The sequence below is a fragment of the Chelmon rostratus genome, chromosome 10, assembly GCF_017976325.1.
Source record: "Chelmon rostratus isolate fCheRos1 chromosome 10, fCheRos1.pri, whole genome shotgun sequence".
NCBI classification, from domain to species: domain Eukaryota; kingdom Metazoa; phylum Chordata; class Actinopteri; order Chaetodontiformes; family Chaetodontidae; genus Chelmon; species Chelmon rostratus.
In genome coordinates, this window is record NC_055667.1 from 3,627,239 (window position 1) to 3,654,042 (window position 26,804).

The window sequence follows — 26,804 nt, forward strand, 5'->3', positions numbered from 1 at the left end:
GTTCCCAAAATTGATTTTATTTATATTAACCATTTATATGTATCCACAGCAGTATTCTTAATGATGTCCACTTTATATACGCAGTCCAGTACAAAGGAGAGGAGGGGTGAGACTGGACAACTCACACAAAACTGAAAAAATGAAATGAGGGGGGTGTTTAACAAGGACTCGGGTTACAGCCTGTATGAACATGCAGTCATGCACATTTCAGTTTGAACTGAAGCCTCTGACAATTGCATCCACAGGATCGAATATCTAAACAAGTACAAAAAATAATGAGAAAAATAATAAGAATTCACTACAGCAACACAAGCCAAAATGAAGTTTAGAAAGCGACAAAAAAACAGAAAAAGCCTGTGCCCTCTGTTATTAAAAAAAGTAGCAGGTCAGCACCCGTCTCACATTTTTTTCTTTACCAGTTGCTACAATTCCAGTCCAACTTACAGGGTAGCCTGCCACGAACAAATCAAACCAGGTCATACCTCCGAAAACAACAAAAAGAGAAAGGATTTACACACATTACAACAAACTTCACTCAAACTCCCCAAATTTGCCCTAATAATTGACCTAGCTTTCGCCAGGGATTAACAGGTCAGGGTCAGCGGTGAGGTCTTTAGCTTGAAACTAGACCACAAGGTGCGTTGGTGCGTGGAGGCCTGGCAGCCTCCACTGAGCTGTACTCCAGGAGCAGCACTTATAATGAGCTGCTAATGGGAGCTCTGACATTATACAAGTGTATTAGCTTCTGTGGGTGTGTGAGACTATATGCACTGAATGAATATAACTACATATACAGTTTGTTAAGGGTCTATCAATGGGTAGGTATAGTACTGTGAGTATATCAATGTTGTGTGTAGTTAGTACTGAGTACACATGTACATGTGCATCTGAAGGTCTTTCACAAGTGAGTGCAGTCAAGTCCTCGAAGACCACATCCAGATCACGTAGCATGGCAGCGTTATTTTGACGCCAGACTCAGAAGCCTGTGTGACTAACACTCATGTGTCTTTAGCTGAGGAGCAGCGCCCACTTGGGACCTCGTGGATCACCAGCTCTGATCTGGATTTCCTTCAGTCCTCACCACGACTAGTCCACCTCCTCCATGTTGCTGTAGGATGGCGCTGCGCACTCCCCAGAGTGGGCGAAGAGGTCAGAGGGAACCTCTGGGGTCAGTGTGGGTGGTCCTTCAGGATCCAGGTCTGTCCCAAATAGTGACTGGCTAGAGGCCTGTAAAATAAACCAGTGTTAACAATAAATCATGCTGCTTTAGGATTCTGGGAGATTTCATCTGTTTGGAGAAAAAGGTGAGGCTGTAACGTGACATAACTTAGAAATAATTATACATAAAGACCAAAAACAGATTAAGACTTTATTTCCAAAAGGAGTGCAATGCTTTATATATTAGAAAGCAGCATTTAGATGGAGATATGATTATTGCAGGGAATTAAAATAGGTTATGATTTTCTTTTAAATACAGTACTTGCAAAATTGTATCAATGACTGTGAGTCAGTATATTACAGATGGAGACCTTAGATATTCTCATTACAAAATACAAGATTATTTTTCCAACTAACATGTTATAGTAGAGTACACACACATACAGTATTTAGTAACACCTTTAGTCAGGTTCATTTGAATCAGATCAGCTTAAAACCCAACAGTGTTTATAGGCTTAAAAACAGAGCAGCCTGTGCAGAAAACCCCTTTAAGTCTAACTTCAACCATTCAGTTTAACATCTGTTGATCCCACCATTGCTGTTAAAGTTGCGTGCTGGGAGATTTCACACAGCTAACACACACAGCTGTACATTATAGAGAATTTTAAAACTAGACGGACTTCTTGCATATATCTTAGTCAAGTATACAAATACTGATGGTTGGCTGAGCTATGCAGAGCATTTAAGGCAAACATTAGGTCACTGTACACTGCCTCGGTACCAGAAGATCTCTGGGATTTCCCTGAGTCGCATGTGCACACTCACAATGACTGCAGCAGCAGAGGAAAATGATCTGAGGGCGGTTCGGACTCTCAGAAAGTGGAGAGACTTTAAAAGAGTTAAAAATGCTGCATATTTTAGAAGCTAATGTATGTAGTAAATAATGTCTTTAAATGCTCATTTATAATGTTTTAGAGCTCCAAAACTGTCCACCATCAAACACTCTACAGCATTCCACTCAAAACAGTGTAACACATCGAAAACCATTACATTCAGAGGTGGACGGTAGTTCCTTGATAACTGCAAACTCCTGCTTTAGCTTGGCTGTGACAAGCCTGCATGACCATCGTATTTCTTCTTATTCATCTTATTTTGTAGGATTTTCAAAAGACACAGGATGAAATGTAGCACAAAACAACTTGTTGCTCTGAGAATTTAAAACCTTCACCTGGCTATGGCTTAAAATGGTTCAGAAAAAGCAACTAAAAACACACTTTGAGAGGCATTTCAATGTAAAAACAAACATCCTGGGAAATAAAAGAATAACAGTAACTACGTTACATACTGCATTTAAATACATGATGGATGCTGGACACAAACTGCAATTTCAAGGCCCATAAATCCATCTGACATAGAAAAGGCAAGAACAATTGGTCACACAAAAAAATCGAGGGCTCTCTTTGTTTCATGACATAACATTTAAAATGAGTCACTGCTGAAGAGCCTCTTCTCACACATTCTCCATTCATCTGTTTGTATTCATACTGCAGGAATTTGCAACCTTATTCTTCACAGTGTAGTGCAATAAAAACAACCATGGCTTCATCTGCAGTGTCTTTTTATACTCTGTCATAATTCTCTGTTTATAAGCATTAGATAAATTACTATATCAACAAAATAGTTTCATTGACAAAAAAATAGTCACTAAAAGGTCTGCCTACTAGCTTTTTCTAGAGTTATTAACCACATCTCATGTTCTTCCTCCTCAAGATTGTTTTGTCTGTTCCTGTTCAAGACTGAACTGAATCACAAGCTCCAGGATGACATATTAGTGAAAATGATTTAGACACATACACTGGAAGCAAGAGTCCATACAATGCATAGAGGCAATGTAGTGAATAGTTCAGTAAGCCTGTGCTGTGTGCTGATGGTATCACTCTACTGGAGCTTTAAATACAAGGCTCTCTGATGATGACGGGGACATTTTTGCTGTCATTTTAACTTTAGGGCATTCGCCGTCTTGTGTGAAATAGTGCCTTAAGTATTTTAAAGGGTTGAGCAATGTAAAGTTATACATACACTTCAAGTGTTGGATAGGACAGAGAAGCATTTTACTAGATGAGCACCAGTGGATGACTTTCTCAGTTCTTACTCAAGAGATGTGATTAAGTCTAAAAACTTCAAACTGACTCTTTCCCAGTTGCCTATCTAACCTCTCCTTGTTCGACTGACCTCATTTGGTCTTTCTGATTGCTGCGACCAAAGCTAGTCGCCACCTAGCCACTGTTCAGGTCCAGTTTATAAAGAAGAGGGTAGACCAAATTGACGAACAGAGCAAACACGGCTGCCAGGGCGCCCAGGACAAAATAACGGACGCAGTCATCGTCGGGATAGTCCGACATCCTTCGACTGCGGTGCCGTCGCACCGACCCGTCGGTTCTGTCTTCGTCTTCCTCATCTCTGTTCCTCAACGTTTGTCCCCTCCGCAGTGCAGATCTGAACAGTCCACGGGGGCCTTCGTTAAGCCCCTCCTCTTCTTCCTCCAGTTCCCGCCATATTAGAGAGGCCTGCGATTGGCGGAAACCGGTGTCAGCTTCTGGGAATAGGCGTGGTCTAACAAATACTATGATTACAATTAGAAATATTTAGCTGGTGTACCTGACTGTTTCAGACCAACCAGGTGATTGTAGTGATTTGTAAAGAGCTAATGACATGCCTTCTCTGTTAGTTTAGGGACAAACTGGGACAGTTTGAGAAGCTTGTTGTGGAGGAAATTCACACGATTTAAAAGTAAACACACAGTTGAGTAAATCAAAAGCACAACAACATCTTAACGGTTTTCCTCAAGCCCTTTGCTGCCAAACCCCATGGTAAGAAATGCGGATTTTACCCTTTCTGTCTGCAACACTTACCCACATGATACACATGAGAACAAAGAGTTGCAGCTTTTGGCTTAAATACATTCACTGCAAAACTGATATAAAAGTTCATCAGCTTTTATAACAATGGACAGGAAGTTGAAGAAAAAGTTTTGACTTTGTGTATGGACACTTTAACAGGAGAACAATTCATCCCTTTCATCAGATCACACAGTCTCATGTCATTATCAGCATCACACAGTCACACCTGACAATCTACGTGATGAAAACTGTATAAACGAACACAGCGTTTGTTTCATTCTGTTGAGAGAGGAAGATCTCGCCTGGATACAGAAACTTAAATGCATTTTCAGTAGGGAAGTAGCAGTAGAAGTAGGGACATCAAGAGTTAATGAAATCAAACCCCGATTTTTCCTCACTCAACTTCTCAGCTCCATATGGATTTGCAAACGTCTAAGAGCATCACAGCTCTCTCTCTGTCAGTCTCATCGATTGAACAGAAATCCTTACACTCTATCAAGTTAAAGCAGTGCACTCCACTAAAGCTTACAAAAAAATGTCACAAGATGCTAATGCTGCCTGACAGCTGAGTTTAACAGACCATCCCAGTGATGGATCTTTCCATTATCAACCCACTGGGCTGTAGTTATTAAGCATCTCACAGCAGGAGCTCTTGTCAGGACTAATTGAAAAGAGGCACTGATACTCAGAGACACTTAACACACAGGCTTCTCTCATAAGACCTGCCAAACACTGCTAATTCCTGATGAGTGGCTCTCACATAACAACTCACAATGCCTGGTGGCAGGGACAGTCTGATCCTATATCATACCCACCCATCATTTTACAGTTCCTGCTGTTTTTATTAACATGTTAAATTTGATTCTGATCAACAGAAATGTGTGTAGATCTACAGTGACAAATCCTGCAAATACAGTATCAGAGATAGGGACGTGTAGAAGTGTACAGTGTGAGTTAGCTGAGGGATATTCTAGCCTTGGCTTAAAGCTTAACCTTGGCTGCCACATTCCAATGTGAAAATCCCTGCCACTGACACAGATCCTGTCTCTTATTGCTGTGGCGCCCTCACCTGACTGGCGGTAGCTCCGGCAGCAGTGGGTGACTCTGCACCTACAGGCCTGAGGAAGCGTGGCGGCCTCTCCACCGGGGAGTTTCGTCGTCGATAGAACAGGACGTAGGCGTAGCGCGTTACCACCTGACTCTCCTCCACCATTGTTACGGTACTGTCATCAAACAGACGCCAGCCTGTGGGGAGGAAGGGGAGAGAGGTTAGCAACAGGGGTCGAAAAGAACAGGAGAGTCAAGGGGGGATGTGAAACTTGTTAGACTGGCCAACAGTTACATAAAGATGGGAACGATCCTCATTGACTACACACTCACCAACATCACTGCGCTGGCTGTTCTTGTCACTTGGCAGGCGGGCGTAGGCCGTGTAGTGGCCTCCTATCATTCCTCCATAGTGGTTGATGACTGCATATAGGTCGTAGATAGGGGGTTGTTGCATCTCATCCTTCTGGCCAATACAGAATTTGCTCAGGTCCAGATTCCTGGCAGACAAGAGTATATTAGAGGCTTTGCTATGGAAATGAGTGCACTCACTATACCAAGTACTGCAAGAGGGTTTAATCGTGAATAACTTGTTTTGCATGTGGAAAATATCACACCTTTTCATATTTAAGTAAACAAAAGTGGTGTTTAGTGGATGGCTATGTGGTGGAAATTCAACCCTTTCTGTGCATTTACCTGACAGGAAAGTCCACCATGTCATTGATCTTATCCCTCCAGATGAAACTCCTGAAGGAGAAGCGTTTGAGCTGGATAATCAAAACGTTGGGCAGACGCCACAGCAGCAGTTGCTTCGAGGCCTCTCGGTGCTGCTGGCACTTTGGACAGTACCTAAAGAACAGACACAGTGTGTATAGACCATTGTTCTACATTTTCTGCTCCCCAGTGAAAAAGAAGGACCAAAAACATAACACTTAAGTCATAAAATGTTGAAAGAAGTCAGTCGGTTTCAGGTTGAAAATAAATAATAAATAATTAACCAAAAAGCATATATACACACACCCCTGTTCAAATGCCAGGTTTTTGTGATGCAAAAAAATGACACCAAGATAAATAATTTCACAACTTTTTCCACCTTAAATGTGACCAACAACCTGTACAACAAGAAAAAATGAAACCTTTCAGGGAGGTGAAGTAAAAATAAACATGAGGTTGCACAAGTGTGCACACCCTCTTATAACTGGGGATGTGACTGTGTTCAGATTTAATCAATTACATTAAAACTCATGTTAAATTGGAGTCAGCACACACCTGTCACCATTTAAAGTGCCTCTGATTAACCCCAAATAAAGTTCAGCGGTTCTGTTTTTGTAGCACATCTTCCAGCACGAGCCATGGTCCGCAGAGAGCTTCCAATCAGAGGGAGCTCATTGTTCACAGTTAGGTGAAGGGTACAAAAGAATTTCCAAGGACTTAAATACACCATGGCACACAGTGAAGACAGTCATCATCAAGTGGAGAAAATCCAGCACAACAAGAACAGGACGTCCGTCCAAAATTGAGTATAAGACGAGAAGAAAACTGGTCAGGGAGGCTGCAAAGAGGCCGACAGCAACAATGAAGGAGCTACAGGAATTTCTGGCAAGTACTGGCTGTGTAGTACATGTGACAACAATCTCCCATCTTCCTAATATGTCTGGGCAATGGGGTAGGGTGGCAAGAAGGAAGCCTTATCTTACGAAGAAAAACATCCAAGCCCGGCTTCATTTCGCAAAAACACTCACAAACGCAGGTGGGAAAATGTGTTATGTCCCGATGAAACCAAGGATGAACCTTTTGGCCATAATTGAAAAAGGTATATTTGGTGTAAAAACAACACAGCTCATCACCAAAAGAACACCATGCCTACAGTGAAGCATGGTGGTGGCAGCATCATGCTTTGGGGCTCTTTTTCTTCAGCTGGAACTGGGGTCTTTAGTCAGGGTGGAGGGAATTATGAACAGTTCCAAATACCAGTCAGTGCTGGCACAAAACCTTCAGGCTTCTGTTAGAAAGCTGAAGACGAAGAGGAACTTGACCCAAGGACAATGACCCAAAAGCACACATTCAAATCAACAAAAGAATGGCTTCACCGGAATAAGATTGAGGTCTTGGAATGGCCCAGCCAGAGTCCAGACCTCAATCCAATCGAACATCTGTGGGGTGACCTGCAGAGGGCTGTGCACAGGAGCTGCCCTCGCAATCTGTCAGATTTAGAGCCGTTTAACAAATCTCACCACATCAAGATGTGCCACACTGATAGACTCCTACCCAAAAATAAAAGCCAAAGGTGCTGCAACAAAGTATTAGTTTAAGGGTGTGTATATTTATGCAACCAGTTTTTTTATTTTCCCCCTTTAAAGGTTTCAGTTTGTTTTTCCAATTGCATTGTACAGGTTGTAGGTCACATTAAAGGTGGAAAAGTTGTGAAATTATTTATCTTGGTGTCATTTTTACATCACAAAAACCTGGCATTTGAACAGGGGTGTGAAGACTTTTTATATCCACTGTAACTACACTTGCAAACAGGCATGCAAGGAACTCAACACAAAGATAAACTTAAGGCGCCCTGACTGACAACCAGGAGGCCAAATATGGCTCAAATTCATTTCTTTGTATGCTTGGGCAGGCTGGGATCCCCTCCTCAAGTACATACTGCAAAGATCTGGTCTAGCCCTGCAATATGCAGCAAAACCACTCTATAATCTTAATTTGGTGCCTCATTCATGAATATTTGTCTCCTCATCCAATATCGTGTTATTTGCAATGCACTTACAACAAGTCACTCTGAGGGACAAAAAGAGTTTGTATAATTGTTTAGAGAGTCAAATGCTAATGGTATGTTGCCCTTAAAACTGTAAAAAAAAAAATACAATGAAAAAGTTAGAGCCTTATTGTACTACTGCAATGTGGCTGGAACACAACCATGCAGTGGGAAATGAAAAAGAAACCAAAGCGACAGAGAATCCCTACCATGCCTCCTCTGGTGCCAGCACCTCTGGCTTCGTGAAGAGGTTGAGGCACTGCTCCAGGGTGAAATGTCCCGCTCTTGCTGTCTCACTCAGGGAGCCGGGGTCCTCCTCATACTCCAGCTCCTTGGAGCTCACCAGGACATACTCCTTCAGACGCTCATTGTTTTTCCACACCAACTCCAGAGTTGCATCCTCGGGGAGGTCTGCCAGTGCATCCTCTGCAGAGGGGTTGGGGGGAGGTGGAGAAAAACAACGCGGCTGTGTTGGACTTTATTGCTTTCTCCAAGTACAACATGAACATGCAATACCCAATATGGAAATAGGATGACTGGGAATCCAGCTAAATATCAGTACTTAAGGCAATCCTGGTCATACCTCTCTCGTCCAGCCTCTGTTCCTTGCTGTTAGAATCCAGCAGAGCTATGTAGAACTGACAGGCATGACCTGACGCTGACTCACTTGGATGCTGGTAGCCTGTTACTGCAGCTGCAAAAAAGTGGGCAAGAATGAGGAATGAAAGGCTGCAGAGAGAAAAAAATAACAGGCACAGAAATACCAAACATCTGAGCATTGATAGCCAGGTTTTTACCTTCTGGCCGCACGGCCTTCTCACAAGACGTCTCTTTTTCAGCATGAGGGTCCAGAGAGCAGCAAGAAGTGGAGGAGACTGGCTCAGAAAAACCTGAATCTGTCGTCCGCGTGGTGGGGAGTGAGGTCTGGGAGGAGGAGAGGGAATCTGTCTCCCCAGAGTGGAGGGCTGAGGCCTGGGCACACTCCGCCTGAGATTCAGGCAGCATAGAATGGCTCTCCAGCTCAAGATCGCCCGCTCCTACAGAACTGCTACCACCCATGGCCTCATCCCTGGACCCATGACCCTCAGGAGAGCCTGCTGGCATTGGGGGGAGGTCAACCCGGCACTGGGATGTTTCAGGGGATGTTCTGCCTGACTGGAAAGGAGGCTGGAACACGTTGACAGAAAACCTGTGTAGAAAGACACATTGAAGAGGTAATGTTAACAGTTCTCAGTAGGAGATGAGTAATGACATTTATTTTCTGGAATTATTTGTCATCTGGCTACTAACAACAGCCAGATGTTATAATGATGGCTGAAAAAATATTTTCCTTCCTGAATGTGGGATGGACAAAAAGCATCTAACAGTTCTGTCCATGTTGTAACACACACAGTGTTCACCAGGTATTGATAAAATGAGTCAGTAACAGTAAGACTAAAAAGATGCTGGAGATCTCACGTGAGGTAAAAACAACTGCCTCGTACGAGACAACACTTGCATTTAAAAACAGAAGACAGAACAAACCAAAATGGAAACTTAAAAGTTTCAAATGAGAACAACGGTCATGCAATACAGGTGCATTATTGCCACCAACTGTCGCTCTCACAGGGTGAGTACTCTGCCCAAATCATGTGATCCTGCGCTGGATCGCTACACAGCGCTGTCCCAAATATATAGTGAGACACTAAAACAGTTTTCTCATATGAGCGCTGAACAATGGCGGGAGAATCAGGTCCGGACATTGTCCAGAGCTGGCCTTTTACAATGTAGAACATTTGTCTTTGTCATATGCGTTTTCACTAAGTGGAAATATGCCGTTTGTTTTAAGTGAGGGGTGGCACCTTCTACGTAGCGACTGTTTTTGTGATTGTGTGTGTAAATACATCTTAAGGGAGAGCTCCTGCAGTGGAAATGGTATTGCCAAAGCTCTACCAGTGGATACATTTCTACCATCGCATGGCACATACCGTCACACTGCCTAACCCTAGTCAGACCAATAATATCCAATAATAACCAAGTATCAAAACAATATGACCTGCACTGAGAGGAGACTCATCTGACGTAAGAATCTCAACAAATAATTGCCTGGTGTTCCAAAGTTTTTTCTTTGTGCTTAAGAAATGATTGAGTGATATATTTATTACAGTGTTCTTAGTAAGGCAAACAAGACATGCATTGACTATTTCTCTCTGTGCATATTTTACCTTGAGCTGACAACATTCAATTCAGACTTGAGCCATGTTGGAAGTCTTATTGAAATGCTTGGTCTGACCTAGTAACATGACTTTAAAAGATTTAACGTTTATTCAGACATGAGAGCAACATGATAAATTGCCATCATATTTACATAACAAGGTGCATGTCGAAAGGGGCTGCATACAGAGAAAATATCTTACTAAGTGGTCATAGCAATTATATAGTATGTGGCGGGACTGGACGTTAGACTGCGTACCTGGAGTAACCCTCTAGTAGCTGTGTGAGGCGGGCATAGGAGAGTCGAGACTCCGGCACGCTGACCAGGAAGGGCAGGCCCACGTTCTCTGTGTTGGGTCGACACAGACCCTTGTGATTGGGCCAGTGGGTCCTCTGACACACTCTGGAAGGGTGGTTCACATATTCACAAAACAGCTCATTGATTTCATTTCTCAAAAAAATGAGACATGCTTCAGTGTACACTTTAAAACATTTTTTCCAACAAGTCTGTTTCTAGCTATCTTGATGTGTAATTTTCAAGTAGAACTCACTGATTGCAGTAGCCCACACGATAGCAGCGAGTGCACCGCTTCAGCTTGTCTTCCTCAGACACTGGAGGCTTCAGACAGGCAGCACACTTTGAGATGGGGATATTAGGGACCTGCAGTCTCTGCAGGGCAGAACAAAGGGCAAGGAAAGTCCTCTCAATATCAGTAAACCGAGGCATATTGTATATCATGTAGAAATGTAAAATCAGGGGTTTTATTACCTGCTGCACTCTGAGCAATACCACTCTCTCTTTGGCCATGTCTTTGGAAAGCACCTCGAAGCAGAACAACATGTCTGAGGACGACACCGTGTCCAGGGAATGGGACGGCAGAAACATGCGCTGGAAGCGGTTCTTCCCCACCTGAGGGCAAAAAAACGTCCTTGAGTATGACACTGCTATATGTCCCATTTCTGCTATGTGAAAATTACTAGAAATTTCTGACAGAGTATGAAATGCATAGTATTTTCAGCATCTAACCTCCGCCAGTCTGAGGTTCTCTGCTTTGACCCTGACACTCCTGGAGATGGATTCAAGGACTTCAGCAGTGCTAGAGTTCTCCTTGCTCACACTCACCAAAAACTGAGACACACATAGACATAACAAGTACATGACAGCGGGTCACATGGAAGGAACCTTTACTTTTTTTCTCAAAACAAGGCAAGGCCACATTTCTGCATTAATCGCTAACAGACACTGGGAGTAGTAGCAGTGTTTAAGTGGAGACTTACCTTGATGGGTTTTTTATGAGGTTCCTTAGCATAATAGAAAACTGAGAGCACCTTTTGTTTCTGGGGCAAGGGCACAGGCAGGTAGAGGAAAGGGTCAAAGGTGATGGACACCTGAAGAAGAAGACGAAGAGGTAAGGAGGAGGTGAAAGTAGGTTTGTCATCACCGTAACCAGGCAAACTTTATGAAGCATTAAACAAAGTAAAACATTTGAAAGTTTTAGTGTGCTACCTTGGAGCATGTGGGGCACACAAGCTTGGATTTGAACTGGCCTTGGAAGAGGTCCACTATAAAGGAGTCATTTCTCATCTTGTGCCTCTGCCATGCCTCCTCTGCCACCACCTGCATCAACAGACAAAGGACATCATCAGGACAAGGTGTGAGAGGACTGTAAGAGGAATGGCAAATGACTGCACTTGAAACAAGTCAAAGCCAGGCCACCTCTGGATATCTCATGGGTAAAAAAAAAAACAACACACACCTCATCCAGCCGTCCATCAGAGTCGACCGTCTCGGTGTAAGGTTTATTCTGGATGCGGTTCAAGTCCTCGTGGAGCCCGTCCAGCAAGAAAGCCATGAACTCCTGGGCATCGTGCTGTGCGTAACCTGTGAACTGACTGGCTTTACTGGCCACAATTGCCTGCACATTCACAAACAAAAGACAAAACAAAAGGGGAAATCAAAACACTGACCATATTGTGCCTGACACATTTGACGTAAACTAGTTTCCATGAGGGTCGAGTGAATCTCTGGTCACTGCTCGTATACCTTGAGTTTTGAGGGTTGGAAGGCATGATGTGTTCCTTTCCAAAGGGCCCTGAGCAGTACAGCAAAGCCAATGGCTAACCTGCCTCCTGTTCCCAGTGGATTATTGCAGTTGATTTCTGCCTCAAATGCTCGATCTGCAGGGGCGTAACACAGGAAAATACAGGCATTAGATAATGGAACCAGGCATGAACCAAAGAAGTCTGCATTGCAGTCATAGCTTAGTCAGTCAGCTAAGCATTCACTGTTCATAAATCTTTGGCTACATACATCACATCCAAGGAAGTAGGAAGCCTAGTGTATGTTCTAAATGCTTGAACTGCAGAAACAAAACAATTCTGGCTTGTAAAGATAAAATGAGTGGAAGTTGCTGAGTCCTCATTAAATTTGCCCCTGTGGGCTACTTGGTACCGGTTTTGTGTCCATGTTAGCAAGCAGACGCAGCCAATACAACCAGAGCTAATGCTGGCTGTAATTACAGTCATAGCTTTATCAATTCATCTATGGACCAAGCACACTAAAACACACCCTGCTATGATTCTTAGCACTATAACATGTAAAGGTCTTTGGCAGTAGCATAATAAATTATAAGAGCTTTTTATCAAAATGGCAATAAACTTTACCATGGAAGTAATCCCTGAGTTCTCTGGTGTTAGACAGGGATTGGATGACACTGTTCATGAAGCAGGTGTTGCCAAGGTTGACCAATCCTGTAAAACCAGGCAGGCACACCTTCTTCTCCTCTTCTTCTTCATGGCGCTCATTGCTGGCTGGAGGTGCGTGGGTCATGGGCTGCACCATGCAGGTAGGTTTAGGCTGAGACAGGAAAGATTTACACACCAATTCAACAAATTAGATACATTTTCATTTTCACCTTCTAGCTACTGGACCACACTGCAACATAGAATTTATTTCAATTAGTTTAACTAATAAACTATTCAAACATCAAGTTTATATTGTTAATATCACATTTGTTGTCACCTATACATCCATGCAGGTCTTTCCTTTGCCTCATCTCTTCAGTTTAGACAATTATTTGCTTTATCTTTCTACTAACCGTGGTAACAGTGGGCTCTGTCTTGGTGATGGCAACATGCTCAGAGACGGTGCGAGGAGCCACTGTATCCAAACCAGCGTCCTCCACTCTGGATGAGGCCTTAGGGGTCTTGGGTTTCTCTTCCCCAACCCTCGGAGGCTCCTCCTTGGCTGGCAGGCTGTGCTGGCTGCTGCCTGGCTGGCTCTTTTCCATGCATGTAGGGCTGGAGGGCACAGCAACTTTGGCGCCACCCACTGCACCTTAAACAGAGGAGAATGGAGATTGAGGTTAGAAGATGGTCAACAAAAGACTGGTTGGTACTGCACATGAATAGTTGCAAACTGTGGTGTATAACATACAGATTTAAAGTCTTTTAATTAGCCAATGCTTTTGACAAACCACTTCCCCATAACTTGGTCACACAGTCTGCATGCCACATAAGGGAAGCAGGGCAGACTGGTACCCGCATCTACTTACTGGCTAAGTTACAGAGTTAAAATTCCTGTCACCGAGAGATACTGTAAATCACACATACTATACATTTGTCTCAGATAAATTCAGTAAACACATATAAAAACAGACATAACTTAAACCATGGTAGTGCACACTAATATCAAACCTTTTCTTCCAATGATACACCTACTGTAGCTTTAAGTATATTGATATTGATCTTTAAGATCACATGATTTCAAACTCATGTTTCTGACTGAAAGAAAATGTTAAAGAGTAGTAGTGTTGTTAACACTGCGTAGATGTAGACCTTGTGTGGCGGGGGCCTCCAGACCTCCCCAGCGCTGGCTAAGCCTCTTCTTCAGGGTGATGTCCAGTCGGGACCGGGTGAAGGAGTAGCTGCACAGCTCAGGCTGGATCAGGTTCCTGAGGCACAGGAGAAAGAAATGCAGACAAGTCAGATAAAGAGACAAAAGGGAGTGACTTGAGGCGACTGCTCACCCCCAGTCTGTTTTTAGTGTTTCCCCCACAAGAGATTGAGATTGATTTTTATTACTTCGACATAATTAATGTTTTAAACACATTTAAAATATTTCAGTTATGGCACAAATGGTGTCAACTAAGTTAATTTTCCATATATGATGGGAAAGCTCAGACATTAAAAGCCGCTCCTTCATCATCCACTCTCTTTTGAAAACCATGTGCCTGGATGGATGAATATTTATGCACTGTACACTACTCACATTTGAAATGAAAGGAAAGCATTGGGTCATACTGAACTGTGATTCCAGGTCAAGTCAGGTTCTTGGCCATCACAGTGAGAGGTGCCACCTTATCTCATTTATGTGTTTGACCTGATGCAGCACTAGCGCTTTGGCACGGTTTGTTATTCATAGCTCAAGACATAAATAAGTGCTGCACAACTTGTTGGTGACAATGAAGATGCTGGCTAGGTTTCCAGGAACAAATCAATTCAGCATACTCAACAGTTTGTTCACAAAAATGCACAGGAAAACATGCTATCTCTGCTCTCTCCAATTGACCATTCAAAGATTACATTTTTAAGCTGACCTGAGTTTGACTTGCCACTTGAAGACTGTGTTCGGTCCACAGTCTGAATGAAGCCGCAGAAAGTTAGTATCACTGTAAAAGAATAAAACAGAGCAAAAAGACATGAGAGAATGCCAAAATTGCATAACCATCCTTTATCTGTAGCCTATTCACATTCATTACCTTGTCTGGAAGATGAGGGTGAAGTCCTGTTCCCTGAAGATGACCCTGGCTGTGTCCCTGCAGATCCCCTTCATGTAAACATTAACCACCATCAGGTCTGTGCCCTTCTCGTATGAATCATTCTTCACAAATTGCAGGTTAACCATCGGCTCCGGGGCTGCAGGAAGTTATTACAGGTATCAACAAACTCATATTTAACTGCTGAATAAATCAGCGCTCATAGACACGCACTGCACATACACAGATTTAGTGTGAATGTGGGGGTGAAAGATTCTACAAAAATAATTCTAAATGAAAGCAGTTGGTTTATAATCAAACAATGAGAACTTTAGCACAAACACTTGTATGATAATTCAATCCCAAGGTCTTATGTATTCACAAAACCTTCCCAGCTGACCTTCCTGTTGCTTTAATTCCAGAGGAGGCTCTTCCTTTGACTGGTCCCGCTTCTCCTCTCCATCACAGCTGCCGCGCCTCGGGGCTAGACCAGGTGACTGGCCTCGTTTGTCAGCCACTCCAACAGATGGTACTGAACCTGCCTCTCTTGATCCAAGTGGCTGGCAGATCAGAGTATCCTGCTCCGATTCCTGCTCAACACGGCTTTTCTCCAGCTCAGAGTGAGTTTTATCTCTCAGCGTTTCTGGAGCGGAGCCCACCTCGTTGTTCAAGTCGACAGGTTTGAGGTGCTCGCTGGTGCTGATGGGAGCTGCTGGTAGGCTATCGCTGTCATGTGCTGTTGCTCCGGACCTGTCTGAAGACTGGCTTTGGTTCTCTGCCACCTGAATGAGGAAAGACGAGCAATTTGACGTTAAACCTCCAGAGACGAATTTTCACTCCAAAGGGCCTTGGAGGCACTAAGACCAAGCAAAGGATTCTTTTTCCCTCTCATCACGGTAGTTATCGAGGAGAAAACAGGCAACTTGATTGCAGTTCGGACCAAAGCCATGTATAGGACAGCATTACTTAAGTCTGCCAATGCAGCTGAGCAGATTGACGCCTGCTATGAAGCTGTTTTTGTGAACAAACTGCAAGACTGGTGATAGAGGTTTACAAGCAACAGGTACTGAGTGTATTCACTGAGGCGACAGTAAGGCAGGGTGTTTGCTGTTTGTAATAATGCTTAATAAAATTACAAGTCTCTTCCAAGCTCTAGGGAAACTTGAATAGCCAGAGCCCACTGAGGCCAGATGGTGCTATTGGCTGTAATCTCATAAATCACAGTGCTTAATTAACCAACTGTCATTTGTTTCCTATAAATTAAACTTCAGACCTGTCGTCATCAGTTAATATAGTTTGAAACAAGATGTTCATACTGATAAAGAATATACTGATAACCATTCAGTTCCAGCAATACACTAATTAATATTAAACTGACCCCCTAACATTACAGCTGACAACTGCACTACTGCTGCTTAAGAAAACGTTAGCTTCAAAGACTGACACTTAGTCGTTCTATAAGTTGTTTGTTTTAGGGGATGATATAATGTCCTCTTAAAGAAGATATAATGTCCTCCAAATGAAAGCTTGGCTAGTATTCAAGCACAAATATTCAGTGTTCATGAACATTATAGGCACAACAGATCAGCAAAAGCTTAATCTTATTTTGCAAGCAGACGATTAGTAGAGATAAAAAACCAAGAGGTCAGAACTGTTCTCACCTGAGTTTTGTTGGTATGGCTGGCAGCAGCAGTTCCTGGTTTCTGTTCCTGGCCACTGCTTATTCTCTCTGCTCTGCTGTCTCCATCTCTGCGTTGCATCTGTGGGCTCCGACCAGCGGGCAGGTGTGTGTGTGGGGCTTTACCACTGGCTACTGCAGACTTCACAGACTGTGTTTCCCTGTCGGCCAGTGACGTGGTCTCCTTGGTGGTCTTGGGCGGCCGTACAATGGTGCGCTTGGCACTGGGTTCCTGAGGCTGCTGCTCGCCTCTCGAGACTGTAACGGGCTTGCTGGTGGTGGCTGAGCCATCTCCACCTGCACCTTTCACCCCTACAAAGTCTGTGGTGGCCTTGTCACACGCCGCTTTGTTTTTCAGGCATCGCTTGACACCCCGCTCAGCTTTGCCACCGCTGCGTCTTGAATCGCTGTGTGCAGGTGAGGAGGGAGGCTGGGGCTGGAGTTGTGGCTGTGAGGAGGACAGTTTGGGTTTCTCTGATGAATCCAAGGCAATGGGTTTGATCTCCAGCTCCATGTCATTTTTGGTCTCTGTGGGTGCCGCCTCCTTCTCCTTCTTGTTTGACTGAAGCGTACAGGGCGTACAGAAGCAAAACCATTTTATCATTTAAGACCCTGTTCATAGGGTGGATGACACGAGGGTGTCATTCATAACTAAAAGGACAGCTTTTCTTGAAATGTGTAAATATTGTGCAAAATACCACATTTATTAGAGCTGATTAAAACAAGGCACAAATGTCCTCATGTCAGGACAAATAGAAAAAAAATCTGAGACTCACCTTAAGTGAAGGCCAGATGTGAAAGGGAATCTTCTTTTGCATTATGACATGCAGGAACCCTCCCTTCTCCTTGTACTGGACTCTGCTACATGAGGCCTCAATTTCCTCCTGCAATTGGCAGCTCCACTGCCGTCCATCTGAAAAATGAAAACAAGTTCAATGAGGCCTAAACCCAAATGCACAACTGTGCCTGTTCTTCTCTTGTTTTGTGACATACCTGGGAAGCACACATGGCAATGTGTATCAGTGAAGGTGGTGCTGATTTCCTCTATCCTCTGCACCCCCTCCCCACAGCGCAGCCTGACAGTCACTTCATTCACATTCTGCTTCCAGTCCACAAACACGTCTGAAAATGGAACCAGAGAAGGAATTTGAAAACAATGCACTTCCCCTTTCCACAATGCCTATTAGCATATATTTGAAATTCTTCACTACTGATCATGTCAGAAAAAGTCAAAATATGTCTACAGAGAATGAAAAAAAACACACAGATACACACACATACAGATACACAGGCACACAGACATAGACATAACCCTTAGTTCATTACCCTTTTAGCATGCAGATTCGTTCTGTTGAACTAGAAACAGGGACACACTCCTACTTACACTACACTGATCAAACATATTATGCCTTAAACTGGAAAAACTCACATTCACATTACAAGAAACTGCTTAAGACTTGGCAACCCTCCAATGACTATGTAAAGGCAAGGCAGTAAGTATCTTCTAGACTCTTTGCGACAATAACTAGGTTATACCTAATGTGATGTAAAGCAGCCTTGTATATTTATACAGTAAGTGTACTGTACATGTCCTAGTTTTTTTTGTGTATGGAAATTCTGTAATATTTTTACAATATTGTCTGGTTATTATCTGTATAGGGTGCTGACTGTTAAAATAAAATAAAAAATAAATAAACAGACACAGATAAAATATCAAAAAGCGTCAGCTCACATATTCACATAGCGTATACCAATGCACTCATATATCCAAGTGGGTCAGTCCAGAGCATTCAGGCACAGACTGAAGCAGACAGTACAGTGAACTCAGCAATCGCAGACGGGACATCTAAAATTATCTGCGCCACACAAACTGTACACCAAGTAAACAATTGCATGAAAGCAAATGATCAGCTTACTTTAGAAAACATGCGACCAAACCACAAACACGTTTCTCAAGGTAGAACCAAGAGCACAAACTTTGGCAAAATATTCCAGCATGAAACACAAAAACAAACATGTACCATTTTTCATTGTGACCTCAAAGTCGTAGCAGTGATTGAAAATGAAATATCATCCCGGAAATACGAGAACTTAATTCTCTGCCGGCAAAGGAGTCGTGGATGGATCCTGCAAACACTCGTTTTTCGACTTGGCTCTCAAAAACAGCTGGAGACCTTAACTTTCCCAGCACCACTTCTTCACTATCTCACCCGTCTCTCTTACTTAATCGCTCAAGAAAGGTCGCAAGCAACACCCAATCCCTTCCAGCTGGTGACAGTTGTATTTCCAGTAGAGCCACGCCACAGTGCACTCTTATGACTGGGCGTCACGCTGACATTCATGATAAGAATACATTACTAGCACAAATGAAATATGACATATTCATGGTCACTTAGGAAGATCCACATCATTTACGCCAGAAAGTCATAAAGCCATTAATGGCAAGCAATATTGTAACAGCGCTTTATGCAGTACAACAGGATTAATTTAGTTTTATTACCATAAATGTTATTACAAACAATTCAATAAAAAACAACACTGTGTCAAACAACTGAATAGACTGTGTCTCAGACTGACTTGAATTGTTTCCTAAGCTGTTTTGTACAGTCACCTACAGTGAACTGTATAATATCTGTAGTGAGAGGACGGTCGGTCTGGAACTGTTGGTGGAAGGTGTGGGTAGGCCAAAGCCTTAGGCAAATTTAATTACTGCCTCATTAGAATAAGTAATATAACACCTTTAATAATATTCCCACTAGGGTTGCAATGGTATGAGATTTTCACAGTGCGATAACCTTCTCTGAAAATTCTACAGTAACCTTGATATGGAGCCACTGAAGTTGTTTTTGTTTTTTAAATTATGACAAAAGGAAGATACTGAGTGCCACATTTTACAGTTGGAAAATCTATTTATCAGGGCTCTCTGGTGGACAAACTATGCAATGGTGACACTGCTGACCTCCAACATAGTTTGGCATTTCAGTGCTGCAATTCCTTGTAACTTCTTGACCACCATAAAAACCCATGCCAATATATGTGTGATAAGCTCATATAAACTGCTATATCGGCCTCTAAGATCTTTTGGTCCACTTCTAATTGCCACCAGTGAAAACTGTTCAATATTAAGCCTGAGAATTGCTTAACATGGACAAGAGCGCTGCTGACAGAAAACTACAATAACCACTATGGCATGGTTAAAAGGTCAAGACTATATGTATGAACAGGTGTAGTGTTGGCAGGTATTGAAGAAGATAGTGTACAGACAGAGACAGAGTTTCAGGGCATTCTCATCACCTTGACAAACCCAAGTGTCCCAGAAAAGTGGCTGACACTCACTTGGGTAGAATTACAGCACGATGACACATGATGCAGACATCCAGCAACATAAACACTGTAACACACATACAACCCTACAGTGGCAAACCATATCCACATCAAGGCAGGGCTGACATGATAAAACATACTGCAGATACACACAAACACAGTAGTTCCAACAAAGTAAAGTATATGTAGCACTGACCAATCAAAACACAGCCTAGTCTTCTCATGCATCAGTGCTCAATGCATCAACTTAGTCTATGATGTTCGAAATTCCTTCAGGTGATGTTCAGCAAGGCAACACAGACTACAAACACCAAATCCAGCATGACAGTAGTATCTGCCATAGGATGCACTGGTCCAGTTTCAGATATCTGTGAGTTGTCATCCACACAAGATCTATTAGCAAAGCTCTACTTTGGTCTCTGATCTAATCATATTGGTACTAACTTAACTAGGCACTTGGAAAAGAAAACAGTTCAATAAGTTAAGTTGTCTTCAAAGTTGAACAACACACAAAATGCTAGATACACAACTTACTTTCTAAATACAAGTGTGACGTGGCATATAGTGTAGGTAGCTATGGAAAAATGCTGCCATTACTTTACACTACATTACATTGTCATTTTTGACCTCAAATTTAGCTCTACTTTCTGACAAATAAGGGATAACACGTGTTTAACAATATTGGGCTGAATGGAAGTTGTATTTGTTTCACAATTTAGAGTTTACTTGTATGTACATTTATGTCCAATGTCACACCTGTGGTAATAACATGCTAGGTAAATCTGAGCTTTACTTTAAATTGTTAAACCACTACAGTCTTTTTCACAGCATTTGTATGGCACGACGTATTGGCAGAAACCACTTCTGTAGCAAGATGATGAAAGTACAACTTCTTGGCATTGTTTGAGTGACTTGTGTCATCACTGACTTCAGACTTGTACGAGATGGTGTTGGGAATCAACAGGGTCTTCAGTCAACATTTCTACCTCCATGGATGAACCACTGTCAGGCACATCACATAAAACAACTCAATTACAGTTATGAGTGTTTCAGTCATGACAATACTTCAGTGATTATATGATGATAATATTGCAATGATTCCTATGCAGGACAAATTAAGGAAGTATGGGTGTTTTCCATTTGAACACCAAAAGGGATTAGAAGTAAAACAGAGGACAGGAAAGTGTTTGTTTTGTTTTCTACCCAGCAACACAACGTGTTTCCACAGTAAATACTACACAGGATATTTTTGGTCATAATTAAAAGACCAAATAGAAAAACAACAGATACAAAATACTAATCAAGCCATAATTCACCTTAAAAAGAAAAAATAATTGAAAAAAGAAACTGCTGATCCTCTAACCATTGGATCAATGGGCACTAGACTCAGGACTTTTTCCTCTCACTCAGACACACTGACACTTAATCAAAATCTCCTTTTTACAACTGTACATTTCTGTACCACCTGCAATTGCTGCTGGGGCACCTGAATTTCCCCTTGGGTATCAATCAAGTGCAACCTTACCTTAACCAGTAAAGATGAACAGACTTTACATGACTGCACAGAACAGGGTTGGGTGATTGGAAGAACATATCTGCAGTATATCCACTTTTGCTAGTTTAACCATCTGCCTATGGAGAAGGAGTGAGGGCTATGTGTAGAGCCAGAGTATTTTCACATCTAATTTTGTGAATTAAGGGTTTATTATTGACCAGAACAGAGTTGGTGACTGATGGAAGAATGGAAAGATTAACCAAGATGGTTTTGGTGAGTTTTATTTTGTGTCTGTTGAGCTTGAGTGAAGTGGGTCTAACAAGGCAAATAAGCTCATCTTAGTTCAGAGCTCATACCTGCACAAATATATCAGCAATCACTGGTTACAGGGCTGTTTTTGAACATATCACCCAACCTTACTTTAGTCACAGTACACATTTGTTGGGATTTAAGTTATTTGCTTCTACTATGGGACATCCACTGCTGAAATTAGAGAGATATTATGGCTCATTTGGCTGTCAACTCACAGCAAGAGTTTATATTAACTACTGTTACAGTAATTCAGTTATGATTATGCAGAGTTGTTCTGCTGTCTGGAAGAATCTAACTGTTGATTTGTTGAGGCAGTACTGTTGATTTGTTGAGGCAGTAGAATTGATTACAATTCTAATCTTAGAATAACAAAAGGTCAGTGTGAATGTTCTTCAATAAACTACTGGAGTAACAGAAGGTTCCCACACCGAGAATCAAACCCAGCTCTCCCGGACAAAGGTCGACTATGCAAGCCACCCAACCATTACTCTGCACAGCTCTGCAATAAGGCTAGCTCTGGCTTTGTTCAAGCGCCATCCTCTGGAACTGAAAAATGTAGCCAACAGCAAAATGCCAAAAAGCGCACTTTCTCAAATGGCTACTCCATGTCAATCCCTATAGACCCCTGTATCAGAATGCCCAACTTTACAGCAGAAATTAAAATGTTTACAGCCTGGTGCCAGAAAAAATAAATAAATTTTGGTCTCAATAGTAAATTGTACTGTATGGGCGGCAAATCTTTATATAACTCACTCGTTTATGTTATGCATGACTATGGGAGGAGTCAGGCATTGCCAGGATGGCGATGGCCAGAGCCAGAATCACTGAGCTTCACAATGGCTCTTCAGTAACCTATGGGTGAATACATCCGTGTCTTATGCAGAACACAATGCAATTCCTCTTCCACTTGTTTGTACTCATACTGCTCAGCCAAACTCACTGTGCTTTAGAAGTCAGCTCCTCCTGCTGTCCACATGGTGCCTTTAATCACTGGCTGATAATTCCGAACAGTGTAGTAAAATAAAAAAATTAATTGTATCTCTAATTTTTTATTTTTGGACAAATATGACCAAAAATATCCTCCATAAAATATAAGAATAGATACCTTGAGCAAAGGGAAACTACAAATCCAATTTGCAAATCATGTGCAAGGAATATGCAGAGTATTAGTTATTATTAATAACCAAATTAAATACTTCAGTGGTCAGGCAAGACAACCTATAGTTTCTGTTTTGAACTCAGTTAAAAAAAGGTCTGTCCAATAGAATTTCTAGCTGTATAAGACATTTTTTGTTATCTGCAAAAACACAAAGCAGGGTTTATCTCTAGAAGTAAACGTTGGAACCAAGAAACGCTGATATGTCCTTAATGTCAAATGTTGGTGGGTGGGTGGGGGTTGTTTAAAGGAAAGACAAATACATATTCCACCTCTGAATGGCAGCTCTCCTCCTACAAGAACATGTGCATTCAGCCTCTAGCAGTCTAAGGCATGAAACCATACAAAAGAAAGCTGTAATCAACATCCACATACATGTACAATATGTACAAAGTGGTCAGCTCATATGAATAAACTTTCAGGGTGCAGCTTGAATTACAAGTAACGGATGAAATCAAGAGAAAAAGGACTACAACTAAATAACAAGAGGCTGCATTTTGTCCATTTCTAACACAGTGGTGATCACAGAATCACTGAAATTAAAAAGTTTTGGTTTGTACTGTCAAGAGCAACTCGTGAGTAGCTGAAGTGAAATGTGTAAGTTTCAATGTGTTATGTGAAAGCTATTTTCACAGATCACTGATATGCAAAAACTGCTGCATCAACATCTAAAACATTTCATATCATAAATGTGTGAATGAATGACAACAGAATTTATGGTCAGTACTGTGCACCCATAATACAACCATAACTGATCTGCATCTAACTGTGTTTACCAGACAATGCATTTACACGAGGAGCAAGTTTTTATGATCACTGCACTAGCATAACATATATACAACCCTTATGGGACAATGATTTGTTTACTATGCAAATGTGACTCTGCAGATGAGAGGAGCAGGCCTTGTTTTTCAGCAAGCAGGTAACTAGGACTAGCAGTTGCTGTTAAACAGCTAAATGGTGTTGTTTAAAACATTTTATTTAAAAAGGTGCCCTATGGAGCTTTTTTTTTTTACACCAACAAAACTTTTTACTGTTTCTCACCAAATCCCTGAGGTCTATCAAATGTATGTTAAATTAATTTCCTTCCCAATAAAAATTTGCAAAGCCGCTTTTTAAAAAAATCACGCATTGTTTGCATGCATGCCTTGCTAGCTTGCACTTTTTTTTCTACCTTGCAATGCAATGTTTCTTGGAGCATTACCATTGTCAGTAGCTGATCAATGGAATAGTGCAGCAATATGTGGATGCTACAAACAAAATGGTGACCCACTCTACACTACTCTATAGTGCTACTGGTGGTCATCCTGTGGGGAAGCTTAACAATGAACCAACAAAGGCAAGGAAGAAGATAAAGAAGACAACTCCCAGCTAGTAAACATGGATGAAAACAACGCACAATTTTAAATATTCAAAAGAACAAAGAGGAAATATTTTATCAGAAAGGAAATGCATTCTGTATGTTTGTTAGACCTAAGGGATGCACACAATATGTTTTGGTGAGAAACAGTAAATGGAAACATAACTTTGTAATGAAACACAAGGTGACATGGCAACTTGAATAGAATGATGGTTTTCTTTCTAGGCCTTTTACATTTCCAGTTTTAAAAAAATACTCTCAGCTTCTCAGTTGACACAGGTGTGCTATAATTATTAAACAGGTCTGTACACTGCAACATAATGCTGATAGCACTACCATATTTTCACACATTAGAATATGCTACAATATCTATACAGCAGTGTGGTTCTATTATTCAGTTTTAATGGCTTAAAATAGTAAATCAACAATGAAATAAATAATCTGCAAATTAATCTGTAACAAATGTTTATTAGTTGTACAACAGTTTTAGTCCGCCTTACCTTTCTTGACCTCTGCAATAACCCCGTCTACTGCTGCAGCTGCCCTTTTGGCCTCTCTGCTCTCCTGGTTGGCCCTGTCCTTCTGCTTCTTCTTACTGGTGCTGGAGGACAGGTCTGAGCTGTTGTCCCTACCGCTGCCTCCTCTCTGCTGAGCCCCACCACGACGTCCCATTGTCTCACCACTAGCCGCACTGCTACCACCGCTGCTGGCCATCTTCGGGCACTTGGCACTAACAGGCCGCCCGTCGCTGGAATCACTACCGCTGCTGGGGTCTGGATCTGAGCTGTGCCTCTTCCTGCCTGGCCCAGCTATCTTGGCGATGATACTGGTCTGAACTCTCCCAGAACAGAATCAGGAAGGCCGATAAGGGATGGGGACCTGGGGCAGAGGGCAGAGAGACGTTTAATAATCAAGGAGAAACTGTGATCTCCATAATTGTTTGATGTCAATATGTTGAATGTGCAAGGTCCAAAAGAGAGTTAAGTTATTATGACAATCTGCGCTTGCTTTTACTGTGTTTGTGTAATATATACACATTATATATATATATATATATATATAAAGAGAGAGAGAGAGAGAAAGTCGACTGGTTTACCGCTTAAGACTAATTAAGAGCAGGTTTCAAGTAACAACAAAGCTTCAGGACATGGACACATGGACATTATGTCTTACAAAAGGAAGCTACAGCACTTTACGTTAGCCCAACTAGACCGTCGTTGAGCCTTGCCTCGTTTCCTTAGCATAGCAACAGCAAGTTAGCTTAGACAGTCAAATGACAAACAAAGGACAACTGCTAAATCAGCCATTTTATTCGGCGTTCAGTACAGGACATTTACTAAAACATGGGTGGTGTTCATTAAGATAGCTAGCAAGCTTACCGAGCCTTCCCGTAACCAGGGTTGTTAGCTTGGTGACTGCTAAGTTAGCCTGCCGCCTGCAAGGGTTCGTTTAATTTAAGGCACACGTGTTTTGGGCTGTCATGTGTCCGTCGATATGAGGCATACACAGCTACCCGTCTATGCCGTTCAACTAATATGAAATGACTGACATTGGTTCTTGTCAACCCCATTTACTCGACTTAGCAAATAATAATTAATTAATAACATTTAACGTTATTTACAGGTACCTGGGCCTCGCTGAAGCGTTTATGGCAACGCAATTCTTGAAACGCATTTTGGGATTGAATATATACTAATTTACCCATCATTTCTTTACTGACTATAAATAACCACTCACACTACTGCTGCTTCACGTCAAAGGGCATTTTAGTGCTCGTTTATCTATACGATCACTGCCCCTGATGTCCAATTCGTGTCTTCTAGCAGAGGGCAGGACAGGTCGGACAATCAAACGCTCCTACAGTCTTAGAGAAGCTAATGTCATTAGCCACATTAAGCTAACGCTAGCTGGCACGTAAGGGTTGATATGGCTAACTTACATATTTTACACAACCAACACATGACATCTCTTGATACCTGAAGCCCGTCTGTGATTAAAATGTCAAATTAATATTGACATTAAAACGGGAGACTTACGGGGCCTTAATTTGGCGAGAACTGAATACCGTTCCTAACACACAATGGCCGGCGACTCCTTCTGCTCCTCCCGGCTGCTAAGCTCCTTCACGGCCGCGGGCCGCTGGGCTCCTGCCCGCACACGAAACCCCGTAGTCCACGGCGTTTCTGGAATATTCCTTCATTTATCCGGGACCCATTTTTGGTAACTTCAACCTAGGTAATTTGGCATTTAAAAGAAAACATAACTGAAACAACTGCTCTGTCTAGCGTCAACAGTGATGGGCGGACGAAGCCTTCCGAAGCTTTCGGGCTCTCTTTCTGTTTATGCCGAAACAGATTTCAAGCTTCGGGGCATCGAACTCAGTAAATACAGCGACACCTGGTGGCTCGTACAACTCATAGCAGCTCGTCAAGACTGGGACCGAAGCGCCACCACACCTCGCTGACATTAGCGCAATACAAGTCCAAGAAGCCTGCGGGTCAGGGCCGGTTTTTCCGATGGGCAATGTGCATAATTGTAAATTCAGGGGCAATTCTGAAATATTTTGGAGCTGGAGCACCCACTGGCCAAAATGAGCAGTCAGACACTTGCACAGCAGCCACAGACATGATGAGGAGCCATCTACCTCCTCAGCAACATGTTCA

The 26,804-nt window shown here is 42.3% G+C and overlaps 1 protein-coding gene across 4 annotated transcripts; it reads right to left on the reverse strand.

Annotated features, from left to right (window-relative positions):
• Window positions 1-7: 7 nt before the first annotated feature.
• Window positions 8-26,462, reverse strand: usp19 (ubiquitin specific peptidase 19). Of its 4 annotated transcripts, none has more exons than XM_041945212.1 (26): window positions 26,178-26,462; window positions 24,642-25,020; window positions 17,488-17,616; window positions 17,271-17,407; window positions 16,478-17,056; window positions 15,217-15,598; window positions 14,820-14,976; window positions 14,658-14,729; window positions 13,897-14,012; window positions 13,158-13,390; window positions 12,724-12,916; window positions 12,104-12,237; window positions 11,817-11,975; window positions 11,567-11,677; window positions 11,338-11,448; window positions 11,087-11,188; window positions 10,829-10,969; window positions 10,611-10,729; window positions 10,319-10,462; window positions 8,664-9,055; window positions 8,450-8,560; window positions 8,076-8,292; window positions 5,802-5,954; window positions 5,439-5,605; window positions 5,128-5,303; window positions 8-1,227 (listed from the first exon to the last, which is right to left on the reverse strand). In XM_041945212.1, exons 2-26 carry the CDS (start codon window positions 24,853-24,855, stop codon window positions 1,087-1,089), a joined length of 4,590 nt encoding a protein of 1,529 aa, XP_041801146.1. In that variant the 5' UTR covers window positions 24,856-25,020; window positions 26,178-26,462; the 3' UTR covers window positions 8-1,086. The 4 variants fall into 4 exon arrangements, with proteins under 4 accessions (XP_041801146.1, XP_041801145.1, XP_041801144.1 ...); XM_041945211.1 differs by having other exon boundaries at window positions 13,158-13,396; XM_041945210.1 differs by lacking the exon at window positions 8-1,227 and adding an exon at window positions 1,234-3,725.
• Between the last annotated feature and the right edge of the window lie 342 nt (window positions 26,463-26,804).

What these genes read in the sequence shown, in the direction of transcription:
- usp19 (XM_041945209.1), bottom strand. Translation starts at nt 24,855, where the DNA reads ATGGCCAGCAGCGGTGGTAGCAGTGCGGCTAGTGGTGAGACAATGGGA. An exon ending in AGAACCTCAGACTGGCGGAG is followed by an intron (nt 10,970 to 11,086) that starts GTTAGATGCTGA and finishes TTTTGCCCTCAG; the next exon opens with GTGGGGAAGAACCGCTTCCA. An exon ending in CGTGTGGGCTACTGCAATCA is followed by an intron (nt 10,463 to 10,610) that starts GTGAGTTCTACT and finishes CCACCCTTCCAG; the next exon opens with AGTGTGTCAGAGGACCCACT.